Source organism: Aythya fuligula, chromosome 15, assembly GCF_009819795.1.
Source record: "Aythya fuligula isolate bAytFul2 chromosome 15, bAytFul2.pri, whole genome shotgun sequence".
Taxonomy (NCBI): Eukaryota; Metazoa; Chordata; class Aves; order Anseriformes; family Anatidae; genus Aythya; species Aythya fuligula.
Window position 1 is genome coordinate 7464342 of NC_045573.1, and position 15698 is coordinate 7480039.

A 15698-nucleotide genomic window follows, 5' to 3' on the forward strand; every position below is an offset into this window, starting at 1 on the left:
GTAATTTGTTCATGCCTTATTGATTAGCCAACAGATATCTCTCCATTAACTTTAATGAATTTAATCAAGGCCCTAATTTTATAGAAATTTCCTGAACAGTGAAAAAAGAATTACCCATCCAACAAATTCACATTTATTATTTTAGTGGCATCTCAGGAGAGTAATAAACTAATGAAATTCTGAGGAATTAGTAACTGCAATCTGATTGCAAGGCTAGAAGTTGTCATTGTCAGAAAATGCTATGCATCTCATCTAATACTATGTTTTATGTTTTCAGCATGTAACACGGGTCACCTGAGTTTCTTCAAGCATTGTACCAATTTAACTGCTAATAGAAATGCAGACAGCTCAGGCACCTCCTTTATTTAAGCACGCTTACTTCCATGCTGACTATTCTGCCAGGTCTATACAAATCTACAATAACTTCACCACTCACCATTCCATTAGGGACACTAAAAAAAATAATGATGAGGTAGATCTGATAACAGCTTCAGTGATTGCTCCAGAATGTTAGGGTTTTAGAACTTCCCTGCTTTCAGCATTACCACGAAACAGATCAGCAGAGAAAATGCTGTTTCTGTCTACCAGAATACTCACTTTTTCTTTTAATTTCTTTCTTTCACTCCCTGTCTCTCACTCACACAGGCTGTCAGGTACTGTGGAAAGCCTTTATCTGTTTATCTTGTGCTTTAAGAAAGTTCTTCAAATTGCACCTATAAGGCCACAACTGGAAAGAACACTGCGTGACTACAAACATGCATTCCCAGTCAGCTCCCTTAAGTGAAGTGGAGTGATAAATTCTTAGGTCTGGACTATGGACCCATATTCAGCAGGTATTTCTATGCAACTTTTTCCACCAGTCTAAATATGCAGTCGACTTTTGTCAATGGAATTTTTTCTGCTTCCCCTCTACTTAGAAGGGCATTTCTGTTCCACAAATGACATTCAGTGATTGCTTATGATAAGGTTAACTGATTTATAGGGTAGTTTTTACTTTATACATTATTAAGGGTACATCCTCACATACAACATCCATGTATCATTGACTACTGCTGAAGTCAGTTGTAGAAATCCCACTGTTACCAATGTGGAGAGGCAGGAAACACAGAAATAGTTGGAAACACTTCAGTGTTATTTGCTTTATTTTACTGTGGCTTTGTATTCCGTGGGTCATAGTGAAATACATCCATGTGTAAAAAGCCTTTGGTAACAGTATAGTACTGCTGTACAGATCTGTTACAGGCCACAAAAGGCAGCATCCAGATTCTTTGACAGTCTTTAACCTTAGGGCACAGTTACTTTTAAAACACACAGAAAATCTGAACAACTTAGATTTTCAAAGATCAGTCCATCTCATACTACCTATAATGCTGACAGCAGTCAAAAACATCTTAGATGATTATGTTTAGGGTCACAATGAGAAAATAGTGTTATTGAGTCACAGAAGCACTTGCAAGTGCATTTGAAGACAAGCACATAGCATATATAATGCTAGCAGAGATCTTCCACGACAGCTTTTTAAGTGGAAAAGTATTATGTTCAGAACCTTCTCTATGAACTAGCTATGTTATTAATATTAGCATGTTATCATTCTGAAATTTTCTCATTTACATACAATGATAAGGACATAACTTGAACTGGGGAAAGTGCACACAATACTGCTCTTAACAAACAAGGAATACCTGTCTCTGTTTAGCTCCAGACCCACAGTGCTGTGGGATGTGTCCTGTGTCTTGGATTCAACAGTCCAGATCTCTGCTCAGCCTTCAGGGTAATATCCTCTGCTTGCTGCAAAGGGAAAAAAAAAGCTTTGTCACTGAGGCTTCTGAGGCCTGGATTACATCGTTCATTGTAATAATGTGAAGTATAGAATAAAACTCAGATAATAAACCATGTTCTTAAACCTCTTTGCTAAATGTGGTAAAAGCTATGACCCAGCAGACCACTCAGATAAGATTCTGTGTTTTTTTTTTCTACACAATTAAAGCATGTACTTTGAGAGACATCTTGAAGCAGCAAGATGTAACACATGTCATTGCAGAGACCCTTTCCAGTGAGAGCAGCTATATTCACACTGAGATTCTCTGCCATCACCACTGAGACATCAGCATTCATGACCAACCACATAGGTCGACAAGTATCTGTTTTAGTTACTTCCAAGCTCATTACAAAGGCAGACTCTGTTATCCAGGATCATGATACAACTGTTCTAGCCCTAACGCTACCAGGGCTGAAAGATGGAATTGTTTGGGGTTTAGAACAGCTGCTACAGCATCTCTTTACACTACCGTAGCAGGTCTCAGGTTAACACCTCTCCTCTGATCTCATCTGAGACAACTCCTGACATTACTTTGCATCTGCTTCAAGTCATGTCTTGGGTTGATTTACCAATTAACTGTACTTTATACCAAACAGAACAGAAAGAGTACAAAACTAGTCCACAATCTGTTAATTATTTACTGAAATACAACTTTCCTCTGTGAATTAGTTAATGGTACTTGATTTTTTTTTGTTTGTTTGTTTTTGTCAGATTTCATTGAAAATGAATTTATTTCAAGGTGAAAAGTAGAAGATTCCTACCAATAACTTAACAATATGAACTTTCCGTATTTTTCAGAACTACATCTTCAAGTTCAGTTCTAGAGGTTTGAAACGAACAAAAAAAAAAAAGGCACTAATATTCCTGTAATGCATAATGCATGCAGAGACATCTCAGGAGGAAAACAACAGAAGTAAGTTATGGAAGTACATAAATCTTAGGAAGAAAAACTCAACAGCACTTCCAAAACTCCCTAGTAGAGCAAAAACAAACAAACAAACAAAACAAAATAAATATTTTTTCTTGTACTTTGCAGGAACAAGTGCAACCATTCCTGGAAACTGCAATACTCAGATTCTGTATCAGATTTTGCACTACTGTAAACTGCTCATTACCTAGCAACTGCTCTTCTTGTGGAATAAGTATTTTTTTCTATAGCATTACATTTCCTGCATATTATCTTATATAAATTTTTGTTTACAGTTCTTAGTTTTTGAGCCTCTACAGTGATTACAATCAACTAATTTAACACATATCCCAGAAGTAAGGAAAGCAGGCAGATAGTTTTGCTGTACTACAGATTATCTAGTTAAGATATCCCTTTATATAATATAGTCATCCCTGATTATTTCATTCTAATTGTAGTAGAGGGAAACCTGTACTTCAGATGCAGTCTCATTAATGAATAAATAAATACCAGTAACCCTAGATTCTCACCTGTATCAATATTCAGTGACATCAACTTGATTCTGAAATTCAGCTGTTTTAGGCTTTTGTAAATCATCTTTCAGGCAGGATTAGCATTGCTTCCATTCTCAGCATTGAATTTCAAACGTTACAATATCCCAGAATAAGCAATAATAATGACCCTGTTGTAGCAATTAGCTCACTTCTATCTGACATCATATTTTAATACAACACTCATTCTGATTACTTTACTGTTGTTGAATACTCTATGCCACATGTAAAAACAATTCAGAACCCTATGTGCCACAACACAGAATATAAGCTAACCCAAGGCCATTCTTTGAGCATTTGCTGCTTACACTTTAATACAATGCCTGAATAAGTTGCAGACATATTTTGAACTTGAGTATTATTTACTCACCTTAATCTCATTTTCCTCTATAACATTGGCTTTTAATAATTAGTGAAGTATGACAAGTCAAAGATTTATACAAAGTTAGCAGCTCAGCAAGCAGCGTGTAGGAGCAAGTAAAAATAAAGGAAGGCTACTATAAAGTCCAGCAGTGAAATTCTGTTCTCAGTAGAATCAATAGCATTATTACAGAGGGCAAAACATCATTTCCTGTAAAAACATTTTGGTTATAAAATACGTCAAAGGGAAGCAGTATGAAGACTTGTGAAATCTCTTATTAACATGAGATGGACATAAAGGAGAAAATTCACAATGGAGTGTAAAAATGTACATAGAAGGATGGGAATTATTTCCAAGTAGTTCTGCAGAAAGCAGGTATGCACTTCATTCCTACTGCAGATTATAACAGCATGCAAATCTTAGGTAGGAAGCAATATGAACATACTGTACTAAGCAAAGAGGAAAGAACATTAAATGGAAACATTAAAGAAAGAACATTAAATGGAAAGAACATTAAGAGACCTGAGATCAGATCTTCAATATATACAAATTAGCATTGTTCAATTGGTTTTCTTCAGACAATTCTAATTGGCTTCAGCCTCTTATATCTAATAGGAAGGAGTCCTTCCAGGTCACTATAAACAGTTTTCATACTGAAAGAAATAGAAGAAAGCATTCTTCTATGCAGCTGGTATTTGGGATGTTTTATCATTATGTCTGATTATTTGTGATTTATACCTCTTTTTTTTTTTTTTTTGTACAAAAGAGATATCAAAAAACGGTAAAACTGTAATTAACTGATATTTGCTTTCTCATGTTATTTGTGATTTATATTTCTCTATCCAACTTCACATAAACAGATGCTATGCCTGACTTCTCTCACTGACATTAAATACATGAGTAAAAGCACCACATTCCATAAAGCACCACAATAGCAAAGTCTGATTCCTATGATTTCAAGTAAATCTATTATTGATTTTGTATAATTTAAAATAATTGAAATTATTAAGAACAACTGATTATACATAATCTTCCAAGGATACAGATTAAGATTAAGAACATTAGTTTATTCATCTTTGCTTAGTTACTTGGTTGTGCCATCAAGGAATGCACTGGTTTCCGTTCTAGCCCTGACTAGGGACAGCTCTGTAATTTAGAAAACAGTCAGGACACATGAAATGAAGCCTACTGTAGAAAGATTCCCCTAAATTATGCCACACTTCCCTCCACCCCAGTGACAAGTTATCTTTGTCAGGATGAACTGTCACCTCAAATCTTTCATCTCCAACTTCCTTTATGTGCTCCAAAGGACAGACTGACTTCAGGAAACCAACCTAGTTCCATTTCATAAGGTTTTGACTGCTGGAGTCAACTTCCAGCAAGCAACTGGAAGGTCCAGAGGTTAACTGAAAATCTTTAGCACACTTGGAGTTGGAAAGGCTATATTTTGATTGCAGAGTCATACTTAATTAATCCCAAGTGGATTTATTAAAAACATTGCACTTCTTGTCCATATTATCTTAGGATATAAATAGAAAGAAAAGTTTAATTAGTTAAGGAAGAAATTTGAGCTAGGTCTCAAATCTAACATTTGATCCATGAAACAGTAACCTAAGTAGCGGTTATTGTCACCTTTTGAATCCTTTATAAGTCAGAGTGGCAAGCCAGAGCCAACAATACTATTTTGCCTGGTATCTCCTCAGCTCTATTTCCTTTACCTAGCTGAGCAAACTATAAAGGTGAGCAGCTGACTTGAGATTGGTTAAATGATGTTACTGTGTAGAGCTGCACCAGTAGTAAGTACAATACCCATTGCTCTAAAATTTTGATTGCTGGAATTACATGTGGATGGACCATCTGTAGATAAGTATGTTTTCTTTTTATTCTTCAGAACTGTTGGGGGAGAAAACAGAAGCAAACATTCTTGACTTTATTTTTTCCCACTGTCTATACTGTTATTTGTATTGCCAACTGCCATGTACTTCAGTAAGAGTCATTGATAGATTGATGGCAATATTGAGTTTAATATGATGTACTTAACCAGGATGCAGGTAATAGCTTAAAAAAGATTTTAAAATTGTAGATCAACTCACAATACTGTTTACGCGATCCATCTCATTTAGAAGTATTATTTCAGCAGTACTATTTTTACAGAAGTAGCGTACTAGATCTTCTAATTTACTTAGGAACAGCAGCAATTTCAGTCTGATCAAATAGGTTCATCTAACTTTAAAAATCATTAGCCAGTATTCCTCAAAACATAGAAAAAACAATTTGTTGTAAGATGCAGTTGCATTTCATAAATCTGTTTGCAATATATTATTTTGAACAGGTTTAACATGAGCCTCACAGACATTCTAAGCCCTTCTGACATTGCTGCTGCTCTGCGGGACTGCCAAGGTGAGAAAACAATTAAAACTCTAAAAATCTATTATTTTCTGTAACACATGGCAAGTCTAATTCAGTCCCAAATGCATACTGAACAAGCACATACTCAACAGACTTCTGTAGTCTCTTTCCGTAGCAGCTGTCACAGTGCATTTGTTCATGAGATTTCAATTTGTGGGTGGTTTGAGATTGTTTGTAACCTATCGCCCTGATTTCTTGATGTTTACCTGGGCATTATGCAGTATAGCAAAATGTATTCTTTGTCAGCCTTCACCTACTGTTCATGTTTAGAACAATTAAAAAGTAACAAAGCTGCATCCTCAGACCATTTAGGAGCAGTAAACATAGTGGTCTGGGGTTAATTTATTTATTAATTTATTTTCAGCTCCAGATTCCTTTAGTCCCAAAAAATTCTTTCAGATCAGTGGGATGTCTAAAAAGACCAGCAGCCAGCTCAAGGAGATCTTCCGGATTCTTGACAATGACCAAAGTGGCTTTATCGAGGAAGATGAGCTCAAGTAAGGATTTTCTGGGTTACTTTGCCTAGTAAGAGCCTATCCACAAATTACCACTTTTTTCTTTCCAGAACTGTTCCATAAAGGGGTGCCTCAGGTTATGCTTAATATTGATAAACCCTTCACCAGATTGTGGATGGTGCATTTGAGCAGACAATCCTGACAGTCAAAGATAGATTAGTAAATACCTGCCATTACTGCGTAGTATAGAAAAAAAACAACACCTCCTTGGGGCTGGATTTTGGTAGCGGGCAGAATTCAATGTATCTGGGCTGGACTTACAAAGCAAAACTGTACATGAAGAAAATTTACCCTCCAGTGTTTGTAGTAGATAATCTATTTACAGATAGCTATCAGTGTGATGATACAGCCAACAAAAAATTGTATGCCCTGAAAAATCATAATCAAAGGTGCTTCCCACCTAGGTATTTCCTTCAGAGGTTTGAGTGTGGAGCCCGAGTGTTAACTGCCTCAGAAACCAAGACTTTCTTGGCAGCTGCAGACCACGATGGGGATGGTAAAATCGGGGCCGAAGGTATTTATTTCCATATATAACTAAGATCCTCAAGGTGTGTTGTAAGTGATGCGTGATTCTCTTTTATATTGATGGCACGTTAATGTACCTCCAGTTAATTTGCTGAAACCCTCTCAGTACTGACCTGTGTGAGTGCAGAACTGGTACCTGACCTTACAGCTTCATCTCAACTCCTCATGCATGAGTAAGTCAAAAAGAAAAGAAAAAAACCCTACCCAGCTTCCTCACCGCCACTGATAGATTTCCAGTTGCTTTGCAAGGAACAGCTCCCTTTTTCTCCTCCTACCTACTCTGATGTAAAGCATCACCAGTTCACTCGTGCTACACGCATGTGAAACGAGGACAAAAGAGCCAGCCCTGCAGAGCAGAATCACCAGCACGTACAAAGGCTCATGTACAGCAGTATCTCCCTAAAGGAATTCTACTAGTTTCAGTGAAATCACTCGTAATGTGCAGGAGCTAGCAGCATGCAGTTGACTATTAGTTTTGCATAATAAGGAGAACAGCATGATCGAGTGTCACCGCCCCGACACGAGATACCACAGAAGGCTGTGCGTGCAGATGGAGGTTATTTACCTCCGGTGCCGGGCTACGCATCAGATAAGGAGCGGCTGTTTTAGGAAGCAGCAGATTGCATCCACCCCCTGGAAACACTGCTGTGGTTTAATGGCTGCTCAGCACAAAAACCTCACCATCTCCTAACACTGTCCTTCTGGGTCTCATTTTGGATAGGAAGCACATGCTCACAAAAAAGGCTTGGAGCCAACGGCAGCTTGTCCCACGCGAGAAGCAAGCTGCCCAGCAGGCGTGAAAGGAGTTTAGGGAAGGGCACGCAGGGAATGTGCTGCCGTGCAGATTGCCCAGCTCACTGCGCCAGGGGCACAGGACTCTTCTGTTCCTTCTTTGGAAGGAATTAAATCCAGTTCCTTAGGAAACATGCCAGAACAACCACACATGATTTATGAAGCCATCTATATATTTAATAGAGTCTTTCTGGGACAGGATTGATCAGATGCTCTTAACTCACAGAAGACAACTTAAAAAAACCTTTCTAATGCTGGTATCTTGTTGAACACCACAATACCACATGAAGCTTCACACATTTTTAGCTTTATCCTCTCATCTAAATCAACAGTTCTCAACTGCTGAAGCACTACAAACAGCTAGTAAGACACAAGGATTCATGTTTAATCCTGCCTAAGGTCTGTTTATTCTGATTCTACATTGGCCATTCCATTAAATTTGCCAAAAATAACTATTAGGCAGAGAAGGCTACAACTACCCTGGGCACTTATTATTCCTTATAAATGTCAGCAAATCACTGCCTTTCCATCTGTTGTTTGATTAATTAAATTTGTCTGCCTAAACAGGAAATTTAGGCAATGTCTCTCTTGCATGCAAGTTTCTTCCATTCTGATCATTTATCAGGTAATTGCTTTCTGTCTATTTCGATTCTAAATCTCTTGATAAGCCATTAATCTTTTCCTCCTAATCCTTTTATTTTACTATTTCTACTGTAAATATTGTCTTATTTTTCACAGAATTCCAGGAAATGGTGCAATCTTAGAGGTTCAAAAAGACCAAACAGGATAGAATCGGGATGAACCTGCAAGAAAAACTCCGAAACCTTGAAAATCAGCAGTCCCTTATGTATTTATCTTGACAGTGTCTGTTATTTGTTCACTGACTTAATAATATAATGAAACACTAATTCATGATTTTTTTTTTCATTGTGTGGACCATTTACCGTGTTCTAAACTCTACCAGACACTTCCCTTAAAAATATCCAATAAAAATACTTACTTACTGCAACTTGTCTGCTTTTTTTTGAACAATAAATGGAAACATATGAATTCTTAAACAGAAAGTGTTAATCTCTCAAAGATCTTAATCTTATCAGAGCCTCATATATAGATCTGATTGAACTCTGTGGGAGTTCTCTCTACAATAGACTTTCTGTATTAAGCTTGAAGTCCTCAAAACCCTCAGTTCTTAGGCCAAGACTAGGGGCTCAGATATAACTAGGAGGTAGGTGAAGAGTCATCTCTTGTTGACTTCAAAATGAAAAGCAGTTTTTTTATTGTATTTTATTTTTTTTGCCTAGGAAATGGTTTCTACATGAGAGTGTTGCAGTTTCAAGCTGTATTTTTTTACATCAACCAACCAAGAGAAGTTAAAAATTGTATGTTTTCATGCGGAAAGAATTTAAAAAAAGGAAAAAAGCCTCTGTGGACTTGAGGCTTCATATAAACTGTAAGGCTTTAAAAAATAGAGGGGAAGCAAAAGATGTCCTTCTTTGTGGTATTTTTTTTTTTTTTAAGCTTTCTCAAAGGGAGGACTAAAAGTGTGGAGGAAAGACTTGTAGAAATGCATGTTGAGAAAGCTCCAACGTATTCCAGCTGGTATTTCTGGGCTATGTCGCCTAACATAATAGTAATTGAGAAATTCCTCTTAGCCTCAAACACGTTCATCACTGAAGCAAAAACATTTAAATACACTAAATTTTTCTCACTAGACAGCAGCACAAACGCAATCATGATTCATCCTTGAGTACTCACCTCTAATGCCTTCTCTACAGCCAATGAATCTTCTGGGAGCCAAGCACTGAAGAACCAGCCAGAAAAATTTACTGCTTTAAACATGTGTACATTACCCTACACCTCTTAACAGCTGATGGTTAAAAATAGAATTTTTGTCCCATTTCAAAATGTTTTAAATCACCTTAGTTTAGTTATTCATACACTGGGATACTCAGGATATGTGAGAATTTAAAATGATTGTGAGATTTTTCCTTTTATTGTGCAAAATAATAACAACAAACTGATAAAAAAAAATAACACTGAATTTAAATAATCTTTCTCAACATGAAGAAATGTTCTCACCTGCCAAAATTCCCTGGAGCATCAAGGACTTAAACAAAGCTACTCAGATTTACGTGAGGTAAGGATCAGACCCATGGAGAGATTCTCATAGCATAAGATCACAGGATATTCACAAGAAATAAAATTTCTTCTTGGCAACAAAACCAGCCTGATGACAGAAGGGTCTTGGACTAGATCACATGTAAGTTACAAAGCATTCTCCATTTCACTGACAATTAACTTTCCTGACCTTGACTAACCATATTACATTAAGCAGGAAAATGCATGTAAAAACAAAAAAGCCATTGCACTCTGTATCTCCTCTCAACATCTCAGCCTCCTCACCATGTTCCTACACAAAGAAACCCAGAGGCAAAGTACAAATTCTGTTATTCTCCACTAAGATGCAACACGCTGCTGGAGCCAGTCGCTGGACAGGAGGTGGACAGAAGATTTATGCACTGCCCTGACCCAAAACAAGTTTTTCAGTGAAATTAGAACTTTCTTCATTTTCCAGAAAACGGAATATATTACAGTCGTCTGCATTAGAAGTTCCTGTAAAACATCTGAGCTACAAAACTTAAGACCAATCAAGATGCCAACAAAAAGACTAGGGAAGCATCTTTTAGCCACTAGCCTGATATGTATCTTCTTTTACCCAATTTATATGTAAAGTCTTTATTAGAAACTTGTGCATCATTACTAGCTTGAAACATGCCTCAGTTCTTTGTATATAGCTTATTATTCAATACAAGTCAGTACCAAACAAGAAAGATGCAAGTCACTTACTCTGAGCTATTTTGAAATATATCTAGCACCCCAAGTACCGCAGTTAAAGGAATCCTTCCACACATTTCCATCACACACACATAAAAAGTACCTTGAAAAAAAAAAGTACCAAAGTACAGCAGCTACTGCAGCAGATTACTGGTTTCTGTGGGAATTTGCATTTTAATTAAAGGGAAATTCTCTGACGTGGGATTTCTGAAATACAAGAAACTTTTAAAGTAAAATCAACTTATCACTTCCCTGGGATCCCTCAGGTGCTAAATCATACTTTCAAATGCTGTTGGCCTTGTCTGTAAAACACATGAAAGTGATATCTCAAATTGGATTTTCTCACTGACAGAGATACCATTCTGCTCCATGGCCTAAAACAAAGTGTCATGGCTAAGCCTCATTCTACAGACATGGTACATTGAATTCTGATTGCTTTCAAGCAGGGAGGGAGTTGTAACTTAGAAAGCTCCCGCACAGGGGCCTACTGACTGACAAAGAAGGAAAAATATCTTACCATATTGTAAGGACACAGTAAGTTGCATTATTTATCACACTATTGGTACACACCGAAGAACATGAGCAGCTAATTTCTACAATTGTTGTAATAAATGAAATGGAAATAAGGGCTGCCTTTATCAAGCATACTCAGTACAAAGATTTGCCCAGAGACAGCATTCAGAAATCAGCTACAACTAACAATCATGTTTACAGACTGCAATAAAATTTGCAGCTAGTTACCAGAACTGCCACTTGTAAATTATATTCTAAAACTTTTTACTAAGTACAACTATAAAAATACATTTTTAGAACATACTTGGAAATACCAGAATACCTATGATTCCAGCAAGAATACAAGTCTCTTTAGTTCCTTTGCATGTTTACATTATTTACACCACAATACGCTAAAAATATCCTGTCTGTGAACAGTTAAAATTAAATATAAAATGTAAAAGAATAAACAGTGGCCTATTCAACATCTCAGCATGGAAAAAAAAAACACAATACCATGCTTTAAATGCATCAACCTATGACATAATTCCTCATGTAATTCTCTCTCTTTTAAGCCTTGCTGTGATCAGCAGGGAAACAGCTAACATATTACTGTTAATCGTCTTCAGTGCTGAAATCCTTTTACCTGCCTAGCCCCTTCCTCATCCACTCTTCCCAGCTCTTCTTTCATGGGTACTACAGATTCAGTCTACTGACAATGCCTAGGCTTTCCTAGTACATTAAACAAATCAAAACATTTAAATATCTCCAGTTTTTCATGAAAGTAGGATTTTTATTTTATTTTTTTATTTATGCTATTCAGTGACTCTGCATGCTTAACCATAACCAAAACTAGTATAAATTTACTACCTTCCACTATGGAATCTTGGATTCTGCAAAGCGTACACAACTGTTATTAAACCATCTCTACTCACCGTGACACTCAAATAGCTTCTCGCATTCCTTGACACCACAGTAAGAGCAAATCTGGGGGAGATGAACAACGCTCTTCAGAGCAGGGGCAGGACCCTTGCGTCTCGCTGGAGTGTTACATTTTCACACAGAGCTACAAAGGCTTGGTACAGAATTAACAAAGCGTGCAGAGTAGGGATACACAGCCATTGTGCTTTTTGCTGGATCACAGCACTATTTTGTAATTTATTTGTGAAACTAATCCCAAACTGCTGAGTCCACACATTTGTTAACACATTTTGACCACATACTGTCAATGGAACAGCTATTTGAGCTGTCAGCTGTATTTACTTACAGCTGTCAGCTCCAACACCCGGAGTGATTGATAGCATACCTTTTTGTTAAGTCTGTTACTATGCAGCTGATGGAAATGCTCAAAATAGTACCTAGAAACAGGCTCAGCAAACCAAAAAGTATGACTGTACGATGCTGAAGATATTACTATTCCTTATTCCAACTTGTTTGTTGTTGGTGTGTTGTTTTTTGTTTTTGTTTTTTAATATAAATTGGAAAGCACTAATAAAGTTCTTAATTATTTGTCTCTTGATGCTGGGGTTGTCCTGTCAAATTTCCAAAAGTACTTATGCAGCAGTTTAATTTTACGTAATCATGGGCTAGGAATCACATTTCAAACTCAGGGAGATCTGATGCCACTTTGCAAATGCCAAGGTGTGGTGTTACTGCACATACAATTAAGAAGATGGGATGAAATTGGAACCACAATTGAAGTTTCTTCCCACCCTGTTAATTTGTATATCAGAGATGTAATAATTTAAATTAATTGAATCTATTATCACTTCCTCTTTGTAGATTCTCATAAATACTTCCACCAAGAACGATATAAAATTACATGTGAGATTCCATTGAGCAGAACTGTATTTTAGCAATCACTACACATATGTTAATGCCCTTTCTAAAGGGAGTTTGGCACGGAAATTCCTTCCTTATCAATCACCAGTCACAGTAAGTATCCACTGTCCAACCATATGCCTCCACAGTTCATCCCTTGCAACAGTATTTGTATTACACCAGTAAACAGGCATCCTAGTCATAGACCAGGATCTTAGTTAAATCCTGAACAAACACACATCTAAAAGATTATCCCAACCCAAACCAAAATCCAGTCACTATGGTTTTATAGTTTCTTTGGTAATAAATAAATAAACCTGTTATTTACACCACCAATTTCAAGGTTTTCCATGTTTTGCTTAAAGTGAGCGATACAAAGAAATTTAACTTTTCTGGCCTGCCATCCTAATCACCACCACCATGAACAGGGGGGAACCTTTGCTTTTTTTAACTGATATATTCAGCACTGACTGCATGTTCCCAGAAATTGTCTCACCTGTGCAACAACCTTTAAACTGACAGGCCATAACTCCAACATCTGAGCAAAGCACTGCAATTTAGCTCACAGCTGTAGGGTAGGAAGCTAGAATTACCATTTTTAGATGCCTAATCCTGAGGCAGATGGCCTGATACTTACTCAACATGAACTCAGGGCAACCCTGTAGGCCTCATGGCACCAGCACCTTCCTTTTCCTGCTTTTTGTGCTGGCCAGGGGCAGAAGTCACTTTAACCTACAGTCTCTCTGAAAAAAATGAAGTTAAGTTACAGATCAGAATCTCTTGGCAGCTTTGGAAACACTTCCTACAGCTGTTAAAGACCTGGCTGACAGTGACTAGAAGCACAGTATGGTGTCCCTCCAACCACTGCAGTTCACGCAACACCATGAGCTTCTTGGCTCTTAAGAGGTTTGGGTTAAACACCATGAGCACAGGCACGAGAGGTCACACCCAAGGCAGTGTTGAGCTCCGCACCCATGGAAAATAAACCTGCACACACATACTACTTTCACGTGAATTCACATGCTCACACTGCCTTAAGCCAGGCTTACAGGCCTCATTCCAGCAGCTTGCCTGGCACATCATACCTCACAGCCAGCCCAGGACCGCCATTTTGTGTCTCCCCTCCCTCACAGGAGGTGCACCCCGCCATTTTGTGCCTCCCCTTCCTCAAATGAGGTGCACCCCGCCATTTTGTGCCTCCCCTTCCTCAAATGAGGTGCACCCCGCCATTTGGTGCCTCCCCTCCCTCACAAGACACATATGCCACCATTTTGTGTCTCCCCTCCCTCACAGGAGGTGCACCCCGCCATTTTGTGCCTCCCCTTCCTCAAATGAGGTGCACCCCGCCATTTTGTGCCTCCCCTTCCTCAAATGAGGTGCACCCCGCCATTTGGTGCCTCCCCTCCCTCACAAGACACATATGCCACCATTTTGTCTCCCCTCCCTCACAGGAGGTGCACCCCGCCATTTTGTGTCTTCCCTCCCTCACAGGAGGTGCACCCTGCCATTTTGTGCCTCCCCTCCCTCACAGGAGGCATACCCCACCATTTTGTGCCTCCCCTTCCTTACAGAAGGCAGCTGTCTCCCTCAGTCTAGGTACCAGGTGTGTTACAGACACAGCATCCCACCTGGGATGCAAGACGGACCTAAAACTGACCCTGCCAGCCCTGGAGAAAATTGCATTCCTCTCTCTCTTGCTTACACTGCTCACTTTTTGGGTACAGACTGATTAAATATTAAATTACTGCAGTCTTACATCATCTTTATTCTGCACTGGGCTCACTCAGCACCAAGTTGGGTTTTCAGGAATCAACTCACGAGGCTGATTAGACTATCTAGAATGACATAACTAGCACTGAAAGTACATAGAAACTAAAAGAGCAACCGAAGTAATGACAAAGTGGAAAATTAAAAACTTAGGAGTGCAAGATGTGCAATTATATTTTTTACACCTTTTTTAGATGGTTAAGTAGGCAATTACTTAACTTAGCTTTTTTTTTTTTTTCAGATTCCCAAGCTTCATACTTGTAAGAGAAACATCACTGCCCTGCACTATGTATCTGTCTCTACTTATAAATTCACACTGAGTTTTTATTAATTTGGAATTGAAAGGTAACAGAAAAGCTTTTCAAGTGCTTAATGAGTTAAATGCAGCTACCTAGTATGTGCCACACATAAAATAACCAGAATAAATGTAATGCATCCATTTATGGAGAGAGGATTACCTGCACTACGTGATGCTGGGACGACATGTCCTTCAAGATATTCAAAGTTGTGGATCTCATCTCTCAAACCTTTTTTTTTTTTTTTAACCCTAGAAATAAGGCGTTTCTACTTTTTCAGCTACTGGGCGTCTTTGAGTGGAAGGGAACTGAACCGTGCTGTGGTTTTGCTCTTCAGAAAGGGGCAGCTTTGGCCAAAAGCTTGGTGATTTGGCACCGTCCAAACCGGCAGGACCCCTCGCCTGCAGAGGGGCTGCTGGAGGCTCCAACAGGGCTCGGGGATCACCACTCGCTGAGGGGGACTCCCGCCCCGCTCCCCAGCCCCGTCGCCCCTCACAGCACAGGGCCGTGCCCGAGGCAGGGCTGACCAGCGCCGCCCACCTCTCTCTCTCCGCCGGCTGTGGCGCTGCGGAGCGCCGTGTCCCGCCGGGCACGGGAGCACTTCCCGG

At 38.7% G+C, this 15698-nt stretch overlaps 1 protein-coding gene across 1 annotated transcript; it reads left to right on the forward strand.

Annotated features, from left to right (window-relative positions):
• Positions 1–5977: 5977 nt before the first annotated feature.
• On the forward strand, positions 5978–8667 carry LOC116495434 (parvalbumin, thymic CPV3). Its single transcript, XM_032197889.1, has 4 exons — positions 5978–6038; positions 6412–6544; positions 6967–7076; positions 8618–8667. The coding sequence occupies exons 1-4, from the start codon at positions 5978–5980 to the stop codon at positions 8641–8643; spliced, it is 330 nt and encodes a 109-aa protein (XP_032053780.1). The 3' UTR covers positions 8644–8667.
• The last annotated feature ends 7031 nt before the right edge of the window (positions 8668–15698 follow it).

Coding starts and splice junctions, on each gene's coding strand:
- LOC116495434 (XM_032197889.1), top strand. CDS start 5,978: ATGAGCCTCACAGACATTCTAAGCCCTTCTGACATTGCTGCTGCTCTG. Junction 6,039..6,411: donor TGCTCTGCGGGACTGCCAAG/GTGAGAAAACAA, acceptor ATTTATTTTCAG/CTCCAGATTCCTTTAGTCCC. Junction 7,077..8,617: donor TGGTAAAATCGGGGCCGAAG/GTATTTATTTCC, acceptor TATTTTTCACAG/AATTCCAGGAAATGGTGCAA.